The following is a 22,854-nucleotide window of genomic DNA, read 5'->3' on the forward strand; positions in this document are numbered from 1 at the left end:
TCCATTTAAAAAAAAAGAGATCTTTCAACGAATCACAATGTGTGAACCTTATCTGGGCCTGGATTCAAACAAACAATAAGCCATTGATTATACCTGAAACAATTAAAAATCTGAAAACTGACCACATATTTGACAGATGCATGGGGGTTCATCACTCCATTTTACTATATTTTTGTATATGTATTTTAAATCTTCCACTACTAAAAAAGTCAAGCCAGGAACAAGCACTGCTTGTTGGGAAAGCATGGAGGGCGTGCCCGGGACAGGACACGCCTCCACAGGCATCAGCCACCAGGCCTCACCACCACGCAGACTTTGAGCACAGGCAGGGTCAAGAGCCAAGATTTTATTTTTTCATTTTTAGTATGATGAAGACTTGGACCAGACAACACTGGCCAGTACCACACGGGACAGGCCCTAAGAGGGCTGCCGGGAGGAGATGAGCAGAGTCTGCATGGAGGCCCGGGTCAGGCCTCACCCACTCAGCCCGGCTGCTCCATGAACTGGGCCCCTGGAGAGCAGCATTTCCTGGGGACACCGGGGGCCCAGGTCCCTCGCCCTGGAAGCCATCCCACCCCTGCTCCTGTGACTGCTGAGGACACCACTTCCCCTGTCGGGCCTCCTGTTTATCACTGAGGGAAAATCCCTCCCACCCTACCCCAGGGCAGGGCTTGTGCCGGTCGGGCACTTAGTGGGTGACAGCTCGCTCTGTTTTCTATCTCTGGCACTTATTTTAAACGGGAGGACAGCTGGCTCGCAAAGTGCTGACATGTGGAAAGCACCATGACGGCAAGCTGATTGTTTTGAACTCACAATGCCGCTGCAGAATGGGTGGGAGGGCCTTTACTATCCACACCCTCTACACGACAGAGACCTAAGAGGAATGACTGCCCCAGATCCGCTGTGGCAGAGCAAAGCCTCAAACTCAGGTGTCCTCACTTCTGGCCCAAGAAGGGCGCCCTGAATGATGTACTTAAATCACACTACTGCGCTACCTTACTCTATGGAAAAAAGAGAATCATTTACCTGAGCCCACTTCTTATTTCGACTTTGCATCTGAATTGTAGCTATGGAAGCAAAAAATTCCTCGGCAGGCAAGTCTTCGGGCAGCCTCGTTAGGAACTGGGCTATGTGAATGAAGTCCATTTTGGTCAGGATGTCCTCGAACAGCTTCAGGACGCCCAGGGCCGTGCGGAACAGAAACTCTTCCCCATCACGACAGAACACATCCCATATGCGACAGGCCAGATCGAGGGGCAAGGATTTACTATATAAGGTAAATATCCTGGGGAAAAAGCATGAATGTTTCAGGCTTTGGATAGCACAAAGAAAGCACTCTGAAATAAGTCTGATCACTGAAAATGCCCCAAGTCTGTCACTTTCATACATAGAGACATGCCAGGTATTAGGTCTGAATTCATTCTGAAGGCCAATGTAAAAATCTCATGAGACAGCATTATGAGCATTATTTCCCACAGAATCTCAAACACATAATTTCTGAATACCTTATACCAATTACTTCTACATGCAGCAAGTGTTTACTAAGCACCTACTATGTGCTTGCTGAAAGGTTAATAGGGGGGACAGAGCTTAGTGTCTGGCGAGGAATAAAAACCATAAACAGAAATTTATGATTCAGTGAAACACATCCATGACTTCTGAAGAGTACGATCTACTTTCCTCCCAGTAGGGGCCAGCAAAGGTCCCAGCACGTTTTTCCAAATAAATCTGACCATGGATAATAAGAAACTTAAATGTAACAACATAAACCATCAGATGGAAAAGTAAAATACAGATATGTATTCCCTCAAAAAATTGTGACAATCTCAATCTAAACTCTCAAACACACACCATCCTAAGTGACCAATTGTGTCACCAAGCTTCAGCATTCCCAGCCTGGGCAGTACCTCTAGCACAAAGCGAGGTGAGCCCAGGCTGACATGCAGGCCAGACTGACCCTCTGGGCACCCTTGCTCCTTCCCCACTGGGAGGCACGGCCCGCATGCCACCTCCAGGGCACCTCCTGACTCCCAGGACCAGCTAGATGCTCCTTTCCTGCTCTGGGGTCTCCTTCACCTGGTGCTTATCACCGTGACTGCTTGCCTCCATGTTTCCCACGGCGACACTTGAGAGTAGGGACCCTGCCCAACTAATGCATGTCCAACCGCAGCACCAAGCACGTTACCTGGCAATCTCTGCTGGATAAGGAGATGGGTTGACACACTCCCAACCTGCTTTAGATGTCACAGACCTTAGCAGTTCTCACTGCCTTCTCATCAGTACTCATTAGAAGTGGTGACTCTCAACTGGTGGGGGATATTGTCCACCTGGGAAGTCAGGTGTCCACAATTTCAGTATTTCCTTAGTAACCATGCTGGTTCCAGAGACACACAGGACCTGATATGGCACCTGGACTCAGGTGCTGACTCATTCTGCGGGACTGCCTTGGTCAGAGGGTAATGCCATCAAGCCTTCAAGAGTAGGTAATGCCATCAAGCCATAATCAACTCCACTAGAAAAATTACACCATTCTGGCAAACATGCTCCTACATCTTGTGGGCATAAGCTTTCTGTCTGCTTGTGGACCCCAGGATACAACCTACCCCACACTCTGGCAGGGCCCTGTGCCCCAGAAACAGCCTTTCCTGCAAAACCAGGAGGAACATTCACAGTTTCGGGCAAGCATTCAACACATCATGCTATTCAGACCCATTAACATTCAAGGCTATCCCATGTCAGTGCTTTAAAACTGAGACTCAGGAAAAGGCAAACAATTTGGGTGTAACTCAGATGACAGAATAGGGAGAGGTGTCACAAAAACCCTTACATCATAAAGAGTGCAGCTCCGTTCAAACTGAGGACCCACTGCGTGCCGTGCACTACGCCAGGCACTCCAGAAGCACGCCTCGTGCAGCTTGCAGGATGGCCCGGTGAGATGGGCTCTCCACAGCCATTTCACCTGGGGGGCCAGGGCCCCCAGTCCCGCCACCGAGAACTGGCAGAGCCAGGCTGAGCTCCACTCCGAAGCCCATGGCCCGGGGGGTCAGACTGGGCTACCTGCTGTCAGGCGACACGCCACTGCTGCTTGCAGAACACTTTATTCTTTAAAGTCACAACAAGCCTTCAGCCTGAGCTTACTATCTCAAAAACAGAAAGCCTTTCACCACTCAGTCTAGCATACAGTGTGAGAGAGACCTGAGATCTTCTGTTTCCAGGTTCAATCTAGAGAACACTCTCAGCTCCATCCACAGGATGTGCTTATAAACCACATTATAACAAAAGCTGAAAAAGAACTGACCTGACCCACGACAGCACTGCCTCTTATCTGCCACTGCACACATGAAGAGCAAGCCCCTACATCTTAAAAGCAGAACGTTCAGGAAAAAACAATCAGAAAATAAAGCTAAAGGCAGAAAAGAGGGAGAGTGACAACGGAGCTAACTTCTTCAGCATCTGACCCTGAGTTCACAGGTGCGTGTGCCTCCAAAGCTGCAACTAGAAAGCTCTGAGCTCGGTAAGACCAGGCCGACACGTCAATGATCGAGAATGCTGTCCGTAGTCAAGGTCCGTGGTGCCCACCTGCTCAGTCCTCAGCCACCGGGGGCAGCACCACTCTCCGTGAGGTGCTGCCTGAGACCTGGGCCCCTCTGGTTCCATCTGTCAGGAATATCCTGCGAGCCTGCTTTCTGCTAGTCACCGTGCTTCAGTGATGAGGACACAGAGCACGGAACAAAACAGACCCACTCCCTGCCCTCGGGGCAGAGGGATAAATACAGTGCACAGCACGTCAGATGGCACCTGAAACACAAGTGTTGTGTTTGAGTGCACACACAGTCCTAAACTGGATGGTCAAGGAAGTGCACATCACCAAAAAGTGTCATTTCCATAAAGCCCTGAGAAAAAAACTGCAAGCCATGAGAAGGGGTCCGGAAGGCACACGGACACAGGAAGCAGTGAGTTCACAGCTCTGAGGCTGGAGGAAACGTGCACATCCAAGCAGGAGCCAGAGGGCCATGGGCTGAGGCCAACAGCAAAGGAGAGTGCGTGGGGATGCCCGAAGGGACCAGGCGCCTGGCACGGACAGTGCCTCACAGGCTGTCATGACATAAAAGCTTCAAATTCTGTTCTACATGAAATGGAAAACTAGTGCAGGGTCTGACCAGAGGAGGGTCCCCACCCGCCGTGCTGAGGAGCACCTGTCGGAGGAGGCAGGCCTCGCTGGGCAGCCCCTGGACCAATGCAGGCCAGTCGGCGCAGGCTGGTAGCAGGGGGGTGGCCAGGTGTGCAGAACCTGGATCCTGCCACGGATCCACCTGGCGGGAAGTGCAGTGGAGGGGAGGCAAGGGCGCTGGGCTCTCGGCTGAGGGATTTGGCCAGAAGGGGGACAGGGTCACCTCTGGTTCGGACAGGAAGGTTGGATTTGGAGACTTAGTGGTTTGGGAGTCAGATATCCAAGTGGATAAATGACTTAACTTGGAATTCAGGGGAGGGCTCTGGGCTGGTGATAGTTTGTGTATAGACAGCATCGAATAAAGTATTTCAGGATCAGAGAGTGAAGAACATCAAACGCTGCTGAGAAGTCAAATATGGCAGAGACCTGATCTCCAAGCACAAACTCCGCGCACACGTAGGTGAGCTGTGCTATACTTCATATCATTTACTAGTCTTTATGTACTGAAATGGGATTAAGGCCTTGAATATCTTAAATAAAATGTGCCTTTTAAAGAAAAACATCTCTTAAATTTCACTTGACAAATGTCTCCTCATCTCCATCTCGGCCGAGACAACCCTCTCTTGGAAGGCCACTTCCTGGGCCCTGGGCTGGGCCAAGCTCCCTGCCCCGTGCTTACAGGCACCTCATACATCTCCTCTGGTAACAGTTCTCGCTCAGGCCCACGAGTGTCCCTGCACTGGCAGTCCCAGCACAAAGCAGGACCCCGTCACGCTCAGTCCCAAGATGGACACCCCGACTACCTTCCCTTGCCCGCTACCTCCCTGGCTCTGAACCTGGAAGGCTCTGCAGGCCTTTCAGTAACCAGCTCCCAGTCTCCAGCCCTCATCCAGAGAAGCCCAAGGCCTCTCCCAGCCCGTGCTCCCCCTAAGAGCTCAGGGTCACTGTGCACTGCCCTCTGCTCTGGGCAGAACCTCTGAGCAGCGAGGGCACCTTCCTCCTGTGCTCTTCCCCAGGCTGGCCAGCTCGGGGGTCGCTCCCCTCCCTTCCCTCTCAACCCCCCTTCTACTGAAAACCACTGATTAGTAGCAGCTTTCCAATGCTCGACTGTATTTTAAACCACATTTAGAATCAAAAGCAGCTCTGAGCAGAACACTGGGACGATCGTCTCCTGGCCTCCTCTGGGAGAGCAGAGCGCAGGCACCAATCCTGCAGCTGCAGGGGCTGCTCAGCACCTGCCCACGGCCACCCAGGCTCCGTGCTGGTCCCACAAAAGCCCCTCCCACTGGAGGGCAGCAGTCCACAGGGGCCTTTCCTGTGGAGTCTCTTGGAGGGCTCCGAGCTGGCTGGGGGAGGAGGCAGCAGGACAGCGGTGAGAGCCCCGCGGGCCTTGCCAGGACAGCCTGTGTTCCTCCCATGGCAGGAGGACTGACGGCAAGGATTCTCCTCCCCAGAAATGGCTCTTTTTCTCCCATGAACCACTGCATAGTATTGCACTTTATATCAAAAATGGTAATTTTGGGCACAAATTCAACTAGTGCAAAATAACATACCTCTCTGTTGCTCAATTAATCAAGTGGCTATAGGCTTATAAGTGGCACCAAACACAGTTGTGTCTATTTCTCCCATAATGTGTGGGCGTCAAAGTACAGTTTTTTTCCTGTCAAGCCTTCACAATTTCCAGAAAGCATCCTTTTCCAGCAATGTCTACCCTAACTGCTTGCCTCGGTTTGCAGGAAAGCAGGGGAGAGCGCCGAGGGCAGAAGTGGGTGCTCACCGCTTCTGAAGCCAGCCACCGTGGTGAGACCAGACCTCTGCCCTGGTCCGCACCAGGGGCCCGTCGTGGGTAAGAGAGGAGCTGACGGGGGCGCTCCCCCCGTATGCAGGGGCAGCTTCACGAGCTTCAGCCTGGACCGCAGCCAGAGGGAGGCTGTGGGGATGCAGATGCCGGCCAGGGCCGACAGGGCAAAGGCCATGTAGCAGGCCCATCTGTTGAGAAGTCACGGCCTGAGACTTGGAACTTCAAGGCCCAACACCAGTTTTTGGCTGTTCCCACATTTTCCCATCCTGACTGGTTTCTGAGATCACGAGCCTCCGCCCCCAGAGCTCGCTCAGGAAGCGGCCCCGAAGCACCCCGACCGAGGCGCTTCCTGTTCCTGAAAGACTCAGACAAGCAGCTAGAGGACATGCCTGCTAGACAGGACTGGGGTCACCGCTCAGCCTCACTAGGTTTCCTGAGGACTAAATGAAACACTAATCGCCCAACATAAACCGCATTCGTTGATGGCGGGAGGGAGCTATTTAAGACTCAGCACGAACTTAGTTAACAAGTCCAACCACTGCCCCTAATCCTGGAAGCGATTAGACAGAACAACTCTGTGGCCCCAGAGCGCCTTCTAATTCGAGCCCAAAGGCTCCTCGCCTCCTGTCCCAGCACCTGGTAGGGGCTAGCAGACACTGGGTAAACAATATGAACCGTGTGTGAGAAGGCAGGCTCCATCTTCAGTCAGGGGAGGGTGCACCGGTGACGCACAGGCTGTGCGGGCCCTTCCTGCGAGCAGGTTTCCACCTGCAGCCTTCGAATCCTCCTCCCTCCACACACACGCAGGAAGGCCTTAGTGTACGCCAGACACTATCTGGCATGCTTGGGAGCTCAGCAAAACCATGCCTGCTCCTGAGGAGTTCCTAGGCACACCTGCAACCCAACAGGTAAAAGCTGTAAATGAAATGTGTGCAAGGTGCACTGGAAACTACAAAGTTCCCACAGTAGCTTCACCTTGAACCATTCCTGTCAGGTAGGGAGTCAGTGTGATGACAGGACCTCCAAGGATCAATAAACACCATTTCAAGAAACATTAATAATGACACAGAATACACTGCTTCTCTTATTATTAGTTCAAGATTATCTATTATAAAACCCACTCACACCTCTAAGTAATTCTGCCATTTGACAGCAATGGGGCATATTTTGTTAAGTTAAATGACCACATGTCAGTCCTCTCACAAAACGTGGATACTAGACTATCTGAACACTCAAAACTGTAGGGAGACAGACATAGCTGGTGAGACTGTATTCTGACCCTCACATCTCCGTGGGAGTAGAGAAAAGTGATAAGCCACACTAAATAAAAGCCCTTGCAGGAAGGCAATGTCAACAGCTAAGTAAGTCTAATTCTCCATATCCCACTGAGCAGACCTCATCCGTAAGTCCCCAGAGAAGCGGCAAGCACCGAGTGGGCCTCAGGCGGATTCTGTGCATTTTAAACCCAGGAAGGGGGCTCCTTGAAAAAGATGCATTTCCTGATCGAGGACTCTGATCCACACACAGGACCAGGAACTAGAGACAGAGAGGAGACTGATGGAGCTCGGCCTCTTGAAGGACAGCAACGAACAGATGATATCCTCAGAGCAGGTCAGCACCGCAGAGGGAAGCATAACCTGTCAGGGTGGAGGGGAGAGAAAAGAGCATTCTGGAAGAGTGACTCCCAAACCGTGCTGGGCAATGTTCTATAAAGCTGCAATGTGATGACCCACGGGGAAGAGAGACTATCCTGAGAACAAAGGGAACGCTTCCCAGCTGGCCTCTGATGGCGGAGAGCACGGCAGGGAAGGGGATTTTGTCATGACTGGAGTGCCACACAGCTTAGGCAGGACACTCAGCCAGCCCAACCCCAGGGGCCCCTCAAGCCTCTGACATGCAGTAGGAGCAAAGGCTTTGCTGCTCAGGCAGCCAGTTACCAGGACCCTGGAATTCACCGTTTTGCAGATCCACCGCGCACGTGCAGTCTGGAGGCAGGCCCAGCTGCTGAGGGGGTGGCTGTGACTTCAGGGAAGGTTGTCTGATGTAGCGCAGAAAGCAAAGGCTGTGGAGTCAGACCGCTACAGGTCTGGACCACTCACTACGGGTGTGATATGGGGTAAGGGGCCCTGGTGGGTGCCTTTGTGCTACGACATACTGTGCACCTACTCCAGACACTGTGGAGACAAAACAAAGCAGTCAGCGTCCCTGAAACACCAGCTTCCAGGGAAGGTCCGGAGCAGACCTGTCCTTTCCCTGTGCTTCCTCCCCACTGCCCGCCTTGCTTCTGGTCTGACCTTTTACCTAACTGCTAGCACCCAACCAAGGGTGTGAGTGACCCAGAGGAGATTATCACCAGCACTTTCTATCTCAGAAGCTCTACGTATAGTCAGGACTATACGTGTTATTTCATGAAACGTGTGTCAGTCATGTATACACAGAAGTTTTGCGCACATGGTCACACACTGGGTCCACAAAATACAACTCATTTCCTTTTGCAAGTCAGGGTGAAAAACGTTTTTTGAAAGACACTGTTTCAGAACAGTGTTTTGAAACTTCATTTTTAGCCTGGAATCCTAAGAATTGAACTTGGGGCCTAAGTAGGTAAGGCAGAAACTGAAGACTCTGGTGTCACCTGAGCCTCTCCTAAGACACTCACCCCAACCCCACCCCACAGCGGTCACGGGCTTCAGGCCTGGGAATCTGTGAGGTCAGCATTCACAGTCAAATTTACAGCATGGGTATATCAAGGCGGGTGCAAAGGGCAGCCTGTGCAAGACTTAAGAGTGGTCACAGTGTGGGGAGATCATCGCTTGTTACATATGGGTGTCTTCTGAGGTGGGCCCCAAATTCTTCCACCCAGCACTGCCAGGCAGGCCAGCCCAGCAGCCCCACCAGTGGTCCCCTCACAGCCTGATGCTTACTTTCCACAGTCACACCAGGACTTCTGGTTTCATCTTCTGGCTCTAATCTCTAAAACCCTAGTTCCCAAAAATTCTAGGAATTTAGCAGAGTCAGAACAGTTTCTGGATTTAGGACAGAAACAAATGCCAAAAATCCCAAAGGCTCATCACCAAGGGTGCAAACAAGTCTGCTTTATTCACGAGATCAAGCCTCACTTCAGATGTTCTTTGTATCTTATCTTATGTTATTTGCCTCCTGAAGAAAGTGAGCAAAAAACCCCACCAAACCAGCTATCTGTTCCCAGCAGTTTTAGATTCACTAGGCAAGATAGTGCGCACGCCCGAGCCGCCTTTCTGGCGCAGTGCCGTCTTCCCTTCTGCAGGGCCCCTTCTGCGAGTTGCAGGTGGGGGGATGGGAGGCGGGCTGCCGGGCAATCACCTTGTGAGGCCCTGCGAGGTTGGACATCGTGTTTCATGGACGAGGAAACGACCTGAGAGAGCTGACGGCCCTCGCCAAGGCCATGAGACAAGTAAGGGGGGAGGCTGGGGCTTAGGCCAGGGCTGCAGGATCCCAGGACCACACTTTTCCAAGCACAGTGAACCGAGACGTCGCTCACTTGGCTCCACCGGCCTTGCCGCCAGCCTTCTTGCCCGGTCTCCCAAGCCCCTGGACTCTCCAGGGGGACATCCCTCCCTCCCCTCAGGCGAGCACACCACCTGTGTGCGAAGACTTGGCTGGACTCTGCAACCTCCTATCTGTCCGCTGGGATGTCAGCAGGGACCTCAAAACAGCCATGTCAAAAGCCAGATCCATTAACCACCCTGCCGTTGGCCCCCATTTCTGATGGCAGCTCATGGTACCAGCCATGCCCACACCAGGTGCGCCCTGGTCAGTCGCCCACTACCCTCTGCCTGCTCCTACACAAGCATTCAAGACCTTCACTGGGCCCCACAGCTTCCCTCCACCCCCCCACTCTCCACCACCTCCGGGGCCTCAGTTTAAGCCCTAGTCTTTGTCCTCCTGATTTGTCTCTGCCTTCAGGCTCCCCCACCTCCTAAAACTCATTTCTGGATACACTCCACCTCCGCGCCAAGCCGGGCACAGCCTTCAGCCTCTCCCGCTGGCCCGTGTGATCCTGCCCAGGCTCCTCAGCTCGGCATCTGAGACCCACCACGGCCCAGCCTCCCACCCGTCGCCCTTCGCTTTAGGCTCCGGCATCACCACACCCCGACTGCTACGGCCCTGCTAATTCTGGAGCACCACAGGCTCACATTAAGCCTGGGCTCAAGCTCATGTAAAACCTCTCTGTTCTCTGACTCCTAAGCCTGTGTCCAGGGCTTCGTCCCAAAACCCTTCCTTCAGAGACACTTAACACAGCTGTACAGCCATCCATGGACACGTCTCCCTCTAGACAGGCACTCCAGAGAGGCAGATGTGTGTCTTGTTCCCCGCCTAACTCTAGATCCTAGCAGACAGCCTGGCACAGGCCTGGTGCTTGGTGACATCTTGCTTAATGAATGGATAACAGCACTTTGCAGACAAACAGGTCCAAGACACCATTTCTCCTCTTGAGGGAATTCAGAAGGACCAGTTAGAGGGTCATAAATAGTACCAGAAAAGAGCCGGCAGTGCTAAGCGACGACCAGCAGTGCAGGAGCCTGGAGAACCAAGGGCAACCCTGGTGCAGGGCAGAAGGGAGGGCTGCACGGCAGGATGTGGGAGCTCGGCCGAGCCCTGAAAGCAGCTGGCAGTGAGGACAGCGAAAGACGGGGACCAGGAGTTGAGAAAACACATAAAAAATGCACTCTTACCAATCAATTAGGTAGATGTCTGGAGTTAGGTTGTTCTTCTTGAAATGAGCAAATAATTTCGGCAAATTTTCTTCAAAAAATACCTCAAATGCAGCAAAATAAGTCAACATCTGGGGAGACAATGTGAAATAAACTAGTAAACTACTTATCAATACATATTTCCAATCTATAAAAGAAGTCACTATACCTATACCTTTAGACCCTAATGATTACTCTTAAGTAATTGCTAACAAGTTCTGACTGTATGCAGGCAATTTCTAAATAAGCACGGTCTACAATCTCTGTAACAGCATCCCTAGCTACATCTCATTATTTTTGATTCACAGACGAGAGAACTGAGACCCAGAGCCATCACAGGCCTTGCTGACTAAGGCGCCCCGTCAGTGTGCTGCGAGGCTGGGGCGCGAACCCAAGCCTGGCCCTCCAAAGGCTAGGTGTTTACAGGCTCATTCTTTTCTAAGAACCAGGAACGGCCTGACTGCATAAAATGCTTCACTCCCACCCTGGAGCACTTCCAGGGGGAATGAAACACTGATGTCCTGGCGCAGACAACACGGTCCGGCTGACAAATACAGCCCAAGGACAGGCAGGGAGAAACACTGAGGAGGAGGAGGCGGTCCTAGCCTGTAGTTTACTGGCACATTCTTCTCAACTTCTTAGAGGGTTCTCAGAACGAACTGCCCCGAGCAGGCCAGTGGTGCTGGAACAGCGCGACGGCCACCACTAGATGAGGGCCGACATGCATCTGAGAGGTGGCCTGGCTCTGCTCCTCCGCTGACTGGCAGGGAGCCTGTGGGCAGACGGCAACTCCAGACGTGGTCTGCTCATGTGTGTGGAGGATGTAGTTAAACCACTGGTTCCCGACAGAGGGCGGGGGCTGGGGGTGGGGGCAGCTGCCCCTAGGCCTCTGGCCACATCTGCAGGTGCTTCTGGCTGCCCCGACCAGTGGGGAGAGAGGCCAGGAAGGCTGCTGCACACCCTCCAGGGCACAGGACAGCCCCTCTGCAGCCGCCCGCCCCAGCGTCAACCCTGCAGCAAAGAAGGGCCCACTCAACATTATGACTCTAAAAATATAAGCTAAAATTCTGAAATACAGTTTTTATCACACTTCGACAGAGGAAGCTGGGGTCTTCAAAATTAGGAGGTATTTAGATGTAAGTAATTTTATTACATATAAAGATTTTTTCCCAATGACTATAGTATTTGTAAATGCTCACTGCAGAAAACTTAGAACAAAAACAAACAAGGTCATCCATAAACACTATCATTGTTGTGGTACATTTCCTTTTATTGCTAAATATGGTAGCTATTATGGTGTATGTTTAATTTCAGATACCTTTTGAAAAAACTAGCATTTTATCTTCAGCACTTCTACTCGACAGTTTGGTTCTTTGCAAACATCAGTATCACACTGAATTCGTTACCAGATTCTAAGTGACCATGGTGCATTCCCCTGAACCCCACTTTATGTTTCCACTTTCACAATGAACAGTAATTTCAAATCACCGCACAGAATACGTAATTACATGAGAGCGGGCTGTGTGCGTAATGCTTTGTGCACACTTGTGACTTTCTCAGAATCAGTTCTGACGAGTAGAATCATCAATGCCACTCACTGCTGCTCAACACCAGACTGTCTCCCAAAAGGACCTGCCAACTTACACTTTTCCCCTTACACCACTTTAGAAGCAGTCTTTAAATACTTTCATTTTTTTAATGGACGTATTGCCTGAGGAAGAAATACTCCCCAGCTGATACAAACTGCTAGATCACTTTGGTCTGCAAGTACTAGCGATGATCACCACACATCATCAGCAAACGCAGACACTGCCAACTGAAAAACTGATGGACTTGTTGAACTGATGACTTTTCTTCTGAGCCACAGATGCAACGCAGGCTTACAAAGCAGAATGGGGTCCAGATCTTAGCTCTTCTACTTACAAGCTGTATGCCTCGACGGTTCATGTCTGAGCCTCGTTTCCTCATCAGTGCCAAGCAGAGGACCCCCTTCGGGGGCATGTGAGGGGCCTTCCCGAGGCAACTATTGTTGGTGTTCACCTTCCACTCGCTCGGTGTTCACAGCAGCGCAGTGACACATCGCTGCCTCTGCCCAGTGCAGGAGCTGGTCTCACACCCCCCCCCCACGTATGAGCGCACCGCATGAGGCAGGGCCCCCACGTGGCAATGAGCAGCCACAGAGTTCAGTGCTGTCATGTTCTCTCTGCTCGACCCAAATGTGGAGACTGCTCTCGAGCTCCTGGCTTTGACATGGAGTATGTCCGTCTGTGCAGGAGCCACCCTTCCTCCTTCACTTAAAGAATACATTTTCAGCACTACTTTCTGAAAGAATGCACTAAGAAATGCATACAGACAGTGATTAACCACAGTGTTTAAAACTCCAACATAATGCCCAATAATCCTCCACCTTACATAGTGCTCCCTATTCTAAATCTCTCTCCGTAGAGGGAAAATGTATACTTCTTTCCCCTGAAAAGACAGATGATTAGCCAACTCCTGCTGTGTGAAGACACAGTACCCAAGGCGCACACCGGGATACTCACAAGGCCATGGTCCACTCGGAAAAACGCCATCTGACAGGGTTTATTCAAGAGATTAGAAAAAGCAATGAAGGCATCGGCAGTATCTAAGTTCAAGATCAACACTGCTGCTATGAAGGACATGCCCTGAACCTGCGGGAGGGAGAGAAAGGGGTATCAAACTGACAGTCACCACCACAGTCAGCAGCTCCTCCACTGGTCAGAGGGGCCTGCAGCCCTCACGCCAGAGGGGCCCACCCAGCTACCACCCACCGCCGCCACAAGCTGAACGGACAGCCTCACGGATTCTGACCTGTCCTGACTCAGAACTGCTGCACCAGCCACCTAGTCTGAGCTCCAACAGTCCCCGCTCTGCCCACGTAGAAACCCTGAACCAACCCCTCCTTACAAATTTGGCATTTAAAACGCTGCCCTCCAGAATGTGTAACTTCCTGGTGCCATAGAAATATATGACTAACTTAATGTGTCAGATCTAAAGCCATGCACACACACATCTGCTAAGCCGCAGAAACGTCAGCAGCATAGCTTTTTAAATGGTTACTGCTAAAGGCTATTTTTTTTGTATCATTAATCTACAATTACATGAGGAACATTATTAAAGGCTATTTTAATGCTGAAAAAACAATTACAAGCAGAAAATGAAAACCTAATCTGATTAAAATATGATTAATGCCTCAGAGCAGCCATGTCTGATCAGTTTCTTTTCAAGGAAACTGAGGCAACTCATTTGCCACAAGACTTTCATACTCAACAAATGCAGGAAGGCATTCAACCGGACATCTGCAGCTAAGCTGTGCTGGGCAATATTCTGACTTTCTCTTCAGATGACAACATCATAAGATACTGAAAAAGTGCACTTACATAGCCCACGTCTGGTCGGTAACAAGTGTAAGCGCCCAAAATACTGTGCAACATGTCATGGTACGGGCCGCCCTGAAAGGACCAACACACCAAAAACAACACATGCATGAGGCGTGTTAGTGCCAAGGAACACCCCGTGCTGCTGTAGCGACTCACACCTGCTGGTTACAGCAGAGCAGCTAGTCGCCAAGTGCGGTGCTGGCAGCTCTGCTCACACTACGTCAGTGAACAAATGAACTACCAATGCAGTTAACAAGACAGCCTGCAGCTCAGTCTTCAAAGCTGCTGTGAAAGAAGCCGGTAGAGGTCAGGTGCAAGCGCCTCACGAGGAAAAGACCCTGAGCTGGGCTCCTGCTGTACCTCCCTTCCAGAGCCCAGCAGGAGAGCCAGGTACCGAGCGTCCTTCAAAGCAGGCAGCGCTGTCCCTGGGACCCAACCTCCCAGGTGAGCCCCTGCACCCGGCCTGTCACCGTCCGCTCCTTCCTGTGCTCTGGTATGGCAGGTCAGGAAATACAAAGTCTGAGTCCTAACTGCTACCACTTTATTCCAAACATCCTCCCAGTTCTCCCATCTAGGCAAAATTTGCACCAGAATTTCTTTTTTCTATTGAGCACAGAAGAAAGCACAGAAGTGTTGCACACCAATGTTGGCAGGTCTGAGGACACTTGTGAAAGGTCAGGCTCAGGCCCAATGAAGCCCCTTACTATCCACATTTACCAGGCGGCCACAGTTTCAAAAGGAATAGAAAGTGTACATGGTGTGTGACTAGGAAGTCACTCCACAGGTGACCACATGTGGCTTACAAAAGAATGCCATGGCCCAAACCACCACATTCTGACAAATTAAAAATGTTAAGTAAGAGAAGAGGCATTTCCAAATCAAAGAAGGACAGAAGGAGGGTGAAGCAGAGGACACCCAGGGCTGGAGGGTGAGGGGGTGCAGGGCAGGCCCTCTGAGGCACACCGGAGGCCACCTGCACGGCAGTGTCGGCTGTCACCAAGCGGTACCTGGTCCAAGCTGAGAAAAGCAAGCGCTCTACCTGAACTTTTCTTACAGCTGAATGTTTGCAACTGAAGAGATTTTCCCCCACCATGATTTTGTCCTTCTATGGGCGAGATGTCTTTTGAGGAAAACATGGTGTCAGTAGAGGGCAGCTCCCCATTTTAAATGCCCTGACTGGCGGGGACAGCCACAGCTCCCCCACGCTCTCCCCTGCCTCTGCCCTTGGTTGTTTCCTGTCACCCACTTAGGAGGTCTGCAACTTTGGAAACCACTGACAGGGAGACACACCCAAAGGAACCCAGAGGGAAAGAGAAATGCCGACTCCTCTGCATCCGTCCCCAACCCCCCCAAAAGAGACCCCACAACACATCCTTCTGCAGCAAAGCCAGCAGGGAGGCTGAGTCCCCAGATGCTCCCTGGAAACCATTCTGGGTCTCTGCCCCCCCATCCTGGCTTTGCTGCGTGCTCTGCCCCACGCCTGCCCTCCTCCAGAGCGGGACCTGCTGCAGCTGCCTCCCGGCTCAAAGCAGCCAGTAGTTAATGAGCAGGGTCCCCAGAACCAGACTCAGTCCTCTCTGTTCACCCCTTCAGTGAGGTTTTCTCTCCCAAATGGAACTGGGGAGCCCCTGAAGCATCAGCTGCCTGATGCTTCCATTCTAGACCTCCTTCTGCTTGGAATGTCTGTCCCACTCTCTGGTCTGTCAGGCAGACCTCTTCCAAGAACAACCTGAGAGCCTCCTCCTCAAGGGCACTATTCGTGGCCCCCTCTCCCTCGCCTCTGCCCACGCCACGCTACCAGGAGGGCAGACTGTGGCTCCCCGGGCTAGGGCACACGTGTGCTTCTGCAGAGCCCAAGTGTCTGACTGTTCTGTCTCTGTGCCTGGTTTATTCTGGGTGACCACTTAACTGATTTGTTCTGACTTATCCTACTATCCTTCACTGGTTCCCAGGGTGCACAAGGCACAATGCTGGAGCACGGGCATGGCACGATCAGACTGAGGGTTCAGAGGCCATTCTGGAGGCAATGGGGTGGGCACATGGAGGTGGAGGAGGTGGGAGGGCGTGCAGAGGCTGGCACAGCGATGCACAAACAATGCGGGACGGAGGTGGGGCAGTCCGAGATGTTTCAGAAGCGGAAGTGGCAATAACCACCATAGATGGGATGAGGAAGGGGCCCGACAAGACTGCTGGGTGAATGTCCGTGCGCTACAAGAAGAGGAGGTCTTCAAACATCTCTGCTTGGATGACCCCAATACTGGCAGCCCTGAGTCCTGCCTGCCGGCACTGATTCAGGAGTCCACGGGAAAACCCCACTCTTCTCTTTACTGCCACCCAACAGAGAGTATTCCACCCTGCCCCCCATCGCTGATTTCTGCGCCCTGTGAGGTCCCCATTCCCCTGGTCTCCCTGCTCAGAAGCCCCAACCCCACAGCCAAAGGCCGCCAAGGTTTCCCCTTTCTCCACCAGGCTCGAGCGCTCTAAGACCACCTCTGAGGGGGCGCCACTGTGTGTCTTCCCCAAAACAGAAGCAGCATCTAGGAAAACTTGGGCAGACGGAGCGGCAAACAGGACCCTTCCTGTGCCAGCCAGACAGCGGATTCCGATACACACATTTCAAAAGGAGACCACAGCTGCCTTTAAACGCAGACATACAGCCCTGATAAACATTTGTTAGAGACGGTTAGTTGCCCCCCGCTTATTTTGTAAAGTTTCAATGTATTGACATAAGACCCACCCTCCCCACACCCACCGAAAGGCCCTAATACGTTTCAAACTCGATTACCAATATATGCAGTTCAGCATCTAGCATGAATTTTAGACAAAACATACAGAAAACAAAAAATCACCACCACCTACTTGCTGGAAAATGCAGAGATTAGGAAACGTTCTAGAAATGTCCAGTTTAATAAGCTCCAGGCTGGCTTCTCTGTCCGCTGCTGAAAAACCGGCATCTATCAAAAGATTCAGAGTCAAGACCTTTCAGAGGCAGGGGTGGGAAGTAATTACCAGGTTTTGACATTGTGTAAGAATGATACAAGGAAAAGAAGTTCCTCCCAAGTTCTACATGGGCCTAATTACAACTGGAACCAACGTGGGACTAATTACAACCTACACAGTCTGTAGTGGCTTGTAGGGTTTCTGACTTTAAAAGGAAAACTCCTATCTAATCCTAGATCATCATTAGATATTTTCTGGAGTCTGAAACAAAATCTAATCTGATATTCCCTTTCCTCAACAGCCAGAAAAAGCGAGGAGAGGGGAATATACACAAAGGAATTCCCTTGTTTGATCTAAAAATCACTGGTGCAAACTTAGATGACATGGGCATTATCGCAGCATAACGCTCGCATGTACCATTTCTAACAACATATGAACAACTGATCTCATATTTTTTCTAATTCCAATACCACCTGGACAGTAAAAAAGAAAGATCAGTAAAAGAGATACGCCTTGGCCAACTTGGGTTCTACAGGAGTTCTAAAAGCGTGACAGATCGTGCCCGAGCAAATGCGCAATGTCCCTGCCTCTTTGTTAGTAGTTCTGATGCTCCTCCAGCACTCAGGGATCCTGGGAGCCAAGCTACTGGAAATCATGTGAAAAGTAAAATAAGGGAATGATACTGATTATGACTGCCCCTTCTGCACGTTAGGACACAGCACCTCTCAGGAACTGGTATATTCTCTTAAGTTTTTTTCTTTAACTTGCTTGCTCTAAAAAAAAAAATCTCTTTTCCCATTTTTTATGAATTTACATAACAAATAATGAGATACGTAATTGGCCAAAGTAGCCCACCAGTTTTAGCATCATACATACCTTCATTCTCCACTTCAGAGCCTCCCGTGCTGAAAGACCGCCACCTCTCCTTGGCTCGGGCAAGACAGATGTCAAAGAGCTCTGGAAGAAAAGCCTGGGGTGAGTATCACGTGCATATACGTTTCCTCCAAAGCCACAGAATACCCCAGTGCCTCCTATGAATATTCAAAGCTCAGCTACAGACTGCACACTTACTAAGGCTATGTAAACAATGCCTCTCAACCTGGCCTGAAGGTACTTGTATTGTCTATAAACAGTGAAACGATACACAAAAACCACCAGGCCTGGTATTTACACAACCCATCCTTTAAGCTATTTTGTTCCGGTTTATGAGTCTATGCCTCTGCTTGACTGAGCTCCTGGTGGGTGAGCCCGTGAACCCAGAGCACCAGGGCTGACACAGCCATTCGACAAGTGAATGGAGACCAGCAGGAAACTCCCCTGGTTCCCAACAAAGACAAGCTGCCGGTCTGCCTTATCTTTCTGCCTGCAAGTGGGGTAGAGGTGCAAGCAAAACAGGCAGATGTTTCAAAGAATAAAGATTCCTGCTGGCAGAGAACTGTCCAGGCAGGCCTCCCACAAGACAGTCTCTGAATCTCCTTCACACTTAGGACATTTTTCAGTAATTTTTCTCTGTGGGGAATTTGGTAATAGTAAAACAGTAACTCCTGCTCACAAATGTTACTGTTATGCACAGCCCTCCATGGGAATATCCACACCCCATTCTCCTGAACAAACAAGCTTGAAGATGGCCTCCCCAGGGACCTCCTAGGTGGCTGCTGCCCCCTTCCTGGTCATCGAACATCCTGGATCACTAAGGATCTCTGTCAAACGCTAGGGCTTTTAATTACACCTACCCAGAGAATTTTCACTGCTTCATTTTTTCCATTATTACTTTTGTAAGATAAAGCAGAACACATCTGCCTTTTGGACAGTGCATGCGTGGTATTTCATTAAAAGCTAAATTCTAGTAACATCATTGTGCCCTAACAAGTAAAATCTTGCGTAATGACCCTTCTCTAGCCTTGGGATGGATCTGACTTACAACCTACATTTCTGCCAGGGCAGAAGAGGGTGTAGTTAGGAAACACAACTTCATATTATCATTAGGCTAGAGGGTCTAGGGAACCTGCTTTCAGGTTCCAGGAGGCAGGCTTAGCTTTGATCATTTAAGCAGGAGATGGAGGAAAACAACTGTGTGGCCCCAACTCCTGGAACCACTTCCCAAATGAAGTATTTGACAGGTAAGGCAAAGATGCTGGCAGCCTAGTGGTAAAATGGGTCAGAGTTCCAAAAATACATCCGTGGCTTTACTGGTGTGTTCGCATGGGGGAGCGAGATAGCAAATACACCTTCTTCTCAGACCCAGTTTCAAAGTACATGGCTGACTTCCCTAAGAGTGAAGTTTTAGTGGGACTATCAGGTCGACTTTCAGTGAGTTTCCAATTGCACAACGAAGAGCAAAACTCTCAAGCTTCCCAAATCGGAACACAGGCGTCAGGGTCGGCCACGGCTAAGATTAGAATCCGGGCTCCTCCGCTCAGCAGGGTCTGAGGCACAGCCCGACCTTTTCAGGAGACTCAATTTGCCCAAAGGTGAAATACCTGCCCCTCAGGACTGTTAGCAGTGTTTACAATATGTAAGTAAAGAATCTGAAACAACACCGGGCCTCAACAACTGGAATTTATGATCACTTACATTCTTGTACTGGCCTGACTGGGCAGTAAAACTGAGACTAAGTAGGACCTGATATGGTGGCATTCATTCATTCATTCATTCATTCATTCATTCACTCAACAAATACTTCCTGAAGCCTTCCATGTGTAGAGAGCTGTGCTGGGCATAGGTGAGAGTGGACAGTATGAAGGTAAAGCCCCAGCTTCCTGAGTACCAGTTCTTGGGGAGCAATTGGCATTAGACAGCTAATCAAACAAGAAAGACACAATTTAAATAAAATGAGACAGAATCAGGATTTAGTCAAACTTTCAAGACATGCAGTTGATTAGCTATTTAGCCCAGTCAACTATGATCTGGTCCACAGAAGATTTTAATTTAAGTAAAATCAACCCAGGCATCAAGGAGAACCAAAAATTAAACATGCACAAATACTCCGCATTACATTCAATTGGCTAGGACAGAGTCGCTGACAGTTAAGAAAATTTTCGAGAACAAGGAGTGAGACAATCACTCAGCAATTTCTCCAAGCCTCTACTTCTAAGGAAGCTTTTAGAAAACTATTTTCAGTAAACTCGAAATGGATCAAAGACCTGAATGTAAGTCATGAAACCGTAAAACTCTTAGAAGACAACGTAGGCAAAAATCTCCTGAATACAGACATGAACAACTTCTTCCTGAACGCATTTGAGCAAGGGAAACAAAAGCAAAAATGAACACATGGGACTACATCAAAGTAAAAAGCTTCTGTTTGGCAATGTACACCATCAAAAGAACAAAAAAGCATCCTACAGTGTGGGAGAATATATTTATAAATCACATGTCCGACAAGGGGTTAACATCCAAAGTATATAAAGAACTCTCATGTCTCAACACCCAAAAAGCAAATAACCTGATTAAAAAATGGGCGGAGGATATGAAGAGACATTTCTCCAAAGAAGAAATTCAGATGGCCAACAGGCACATGAAAAGATGCTCCACATCACTAATCATCAAAGAAATGCAAATTACAACCACAATGAGATACAACCTCACACCAGTAAGGATGGCCAACATCAAAAAGACTAAGAACAACAAATGCTGGTGAGGATGTGGAGAAAGGGGAACCCTCCTGCACTGCTGGTGGGAATGTAAGCTAGTTCAACCATTGTGGAAAGCAATATGGACGTTCCTCAAAAAACTAAAACTAGAAATACCATTTGACCCAGGAATCCCACTCCTTGAAATTTACCCAAAGAATACGACTTCTCAGATTCGAAAAGACATATGCACCCCTATGTTTATTGCAGCACTATTTTCAATAGACAAGATAGGGAAGCAACCTAAGTGTCCATCAGTAGATGAATGGATAAAGAAGATGTGGTACATATACACAATGGAATATTATTCAGCCATAAAAAAGAAACAAATCCTACCATTTGCAACAACATGGATGGAGCTGGAGGATATTAATGCTCAGTGAAATAAGCCAGGTGGAGAAAGACAAGTACCAAATGATTTCACTCCTCTGTGGAGTGTAACAATGAAACAAAACTGAAGGAACAAAACAGCAGCAGAATCACAGACTCCAAGAAGGGACTAGCGGTTACCAAAGGGGAGGGGTGGGGGAGGGGAGTAGGGAGGGAGGGAGAAGGGGATTGAGGGGTATTGTTTAGTACACATGGTGTGGAGGGTTCATGGGGCAGACAGGGTAGCACAGAGAAGACAAATAGTGAAACTGTGGCATTTTAGTACACTGATGGGCAGTGACTGCAATGGGGTATTGGGGGGACACGATAATATGGGTGAAGGTAGTAACCACAATGTTTTTTTCTTGTGAAACCTTCATAAGAGTGTATATCAATAATACCTTAACAAAAAATTTAAGAAAAAACAACTATTTCCACAATTTAAATGTACTATACATATTCTCATGCAAAGATGCTAAATTTTGGCAGGTGTGGATCAGTCAAAAATGGAGCTTTGATGAGGTCACTTTAGACAGAAACCAGTCACCATCCACCCACCAGCGGACATCACTCGAGATGGAGAACACCGCCTGGCCAAGGCTACTGTAATGTGGTAAGAGGCAGGTCCTACAAAATAAACAGAAGAAGAACCCCAAGAAAATACAAATCAACCTATTTTATACTCAAAGACTTCCAATGGGGTAACACTGTCCTCCACCAACTCCACAAGCATGTACCGCGCACTCATGTCAGAGGAGGAGGAAGGAGCTCCGTCCTCCTGCAGCTTGGACTGCAGACAGGGAGAACAAGTGAACAGCAACAATGACCGTGTGTTAGGCACTTAACTGTGAGTGTGTGAGCTCCTGGCCAGGCTGAGTGCTGGCCAAGTGGGTGGTGCATCCAGTGAACGCAGCTGGTGGAACAGAAACACATGCAAACTATATGATGGCGAGACTAATGCCCCAAGAAAGCTGGACCCAGCTCCCACCGACCCTTCCAGATCTATACGTGCTGCATCCTTAAGGACCCCAGGCCTCACACAGGACCTCGTCCCTCTACAGAGTCTATACAGAAGCAGCCTGGGAAAAATGCCACGAGAAGCCAACAGTGCCCCAAACGAGACGCCTCCCCAGAAAAAGATACACACTTCTCTTCCTCTTTCATGTCCCATTAAGGCTTGCTTTCTACAGATCCTGGCATGCCTCAGCCCACTGCAGCTCTGAGACCCTTATGTGCTACCCCATCTACTCAGGGAGGACAACAAGAGTCAGGAGGAAGGTGCTGTGAACCACCAGGTGACCACAGAATGTGGGAGTGAACCCAAGCCTCCCGACTCTCTCCCCAACCTCAAGGACAGCAACAATGACCGTGTGTTAAGCACTTAACTGTGAGTGTGTGAGCTCCTGGCCAGGCTGGCCTCTCAAAGGCCACAGCTCCATGGCAAGGGTGGCATTTCTTCCCAACAGGCCAAATGGGACAGAAAAAGGCACAGGGCATGCAAGCCACTCACCATGCGTGATGTTCAACTCGTTGCCAATGGCTAAGCTCCAGACTTTGCCCCTCACACTGGGAGGGATTCCCTGCCACCATAAATCTCGAACTTTTCTAGAGCACCACCTGGACAAAAATGGAAGCATGAGTTTATGAGTTTGTTGGCAATGAAGAAGCATCTGTCCGCTCGTGCCTAACTCCAAACCCCGGGAGTGGGGGCTGCAGAGTCATACACCCCAGCCCCTGACCTCAGAGAGTTTACAGTCCAACATTCCAGAGACGGGAGATCAACAACTACCTTTCCCTGGGCCACGACGGGGAC

General features: G+C 50.0%; 1 protein-coding gene across 17 annotated transcripts in view; it reads right to left on the minus strand.

Moving 5' to 3' along the window:
• Nucleotides 1–22,854, minus strand: part of LOC108410090 (TBC1 domain family member 14) — a 239,441-nt gene that overhangs the window by 6,043 nt on the left and 210,544 nt on the right. For 14 of the 17 annotated variants that reach the window (XM_073238028.1, XM_073238027.1, XM_036992763.2 and 11 more), the window contains 7 exons: nucleotides 22,552–22,658; nucleotides 17,920–18,000; nucleotides 16,963–17,057; nucleotides 14,104–14,175; nucleotides 13,246–13,374; nucleotides 10,685–10,794; nucleotides 1,027–1,285 (listed from right to left, as the gene is read on the minus strand). In XM_073238028.1, coding sequence (XP_073094129.1) covers nucleotides 1,027–1,285; nucleotides 10,685–10,794; nucleotides 13,246–13,374; nucleotides 14,104–14,175; nucleotides 16,963–17,057; nucleotides 17,920–18,000; nucleotides 22,552–22,658 — 853 coding nt within the window. Of the gene's footprint in view, nucleotides 1–1,026; nucleotides 1,286–7,367; nucleotides 7,610–7,927; nucleotides 8,147–10,684; nucleotides 10,795–13,245; nucleotides 13,375–14,103; nucleotides 14,176–16,962; nucleotides 17,058–17,919; nucleotides 18,001–22,551; nucleotides 22,659–22,854 lie in introns of those variants that run through there. The other 3 variants (XR_012131897.1, XR_005054293.2, XM_036992751.2) reach the window with 3 other exon arrangements.

The sequence above is a fragment of the Manis javanica genome, chromosome 5 (genome assembly GCF_040802235.1).
Source record: "Manis javanica isolate MJ-LG chromosome 5, MJ_LKY, whole genome shotgun sequence".
NCBI lineage: Eukaryota > Metazoa > Chordata > Mammalia > Pholidota > Manidae > Manis > Manis javanica.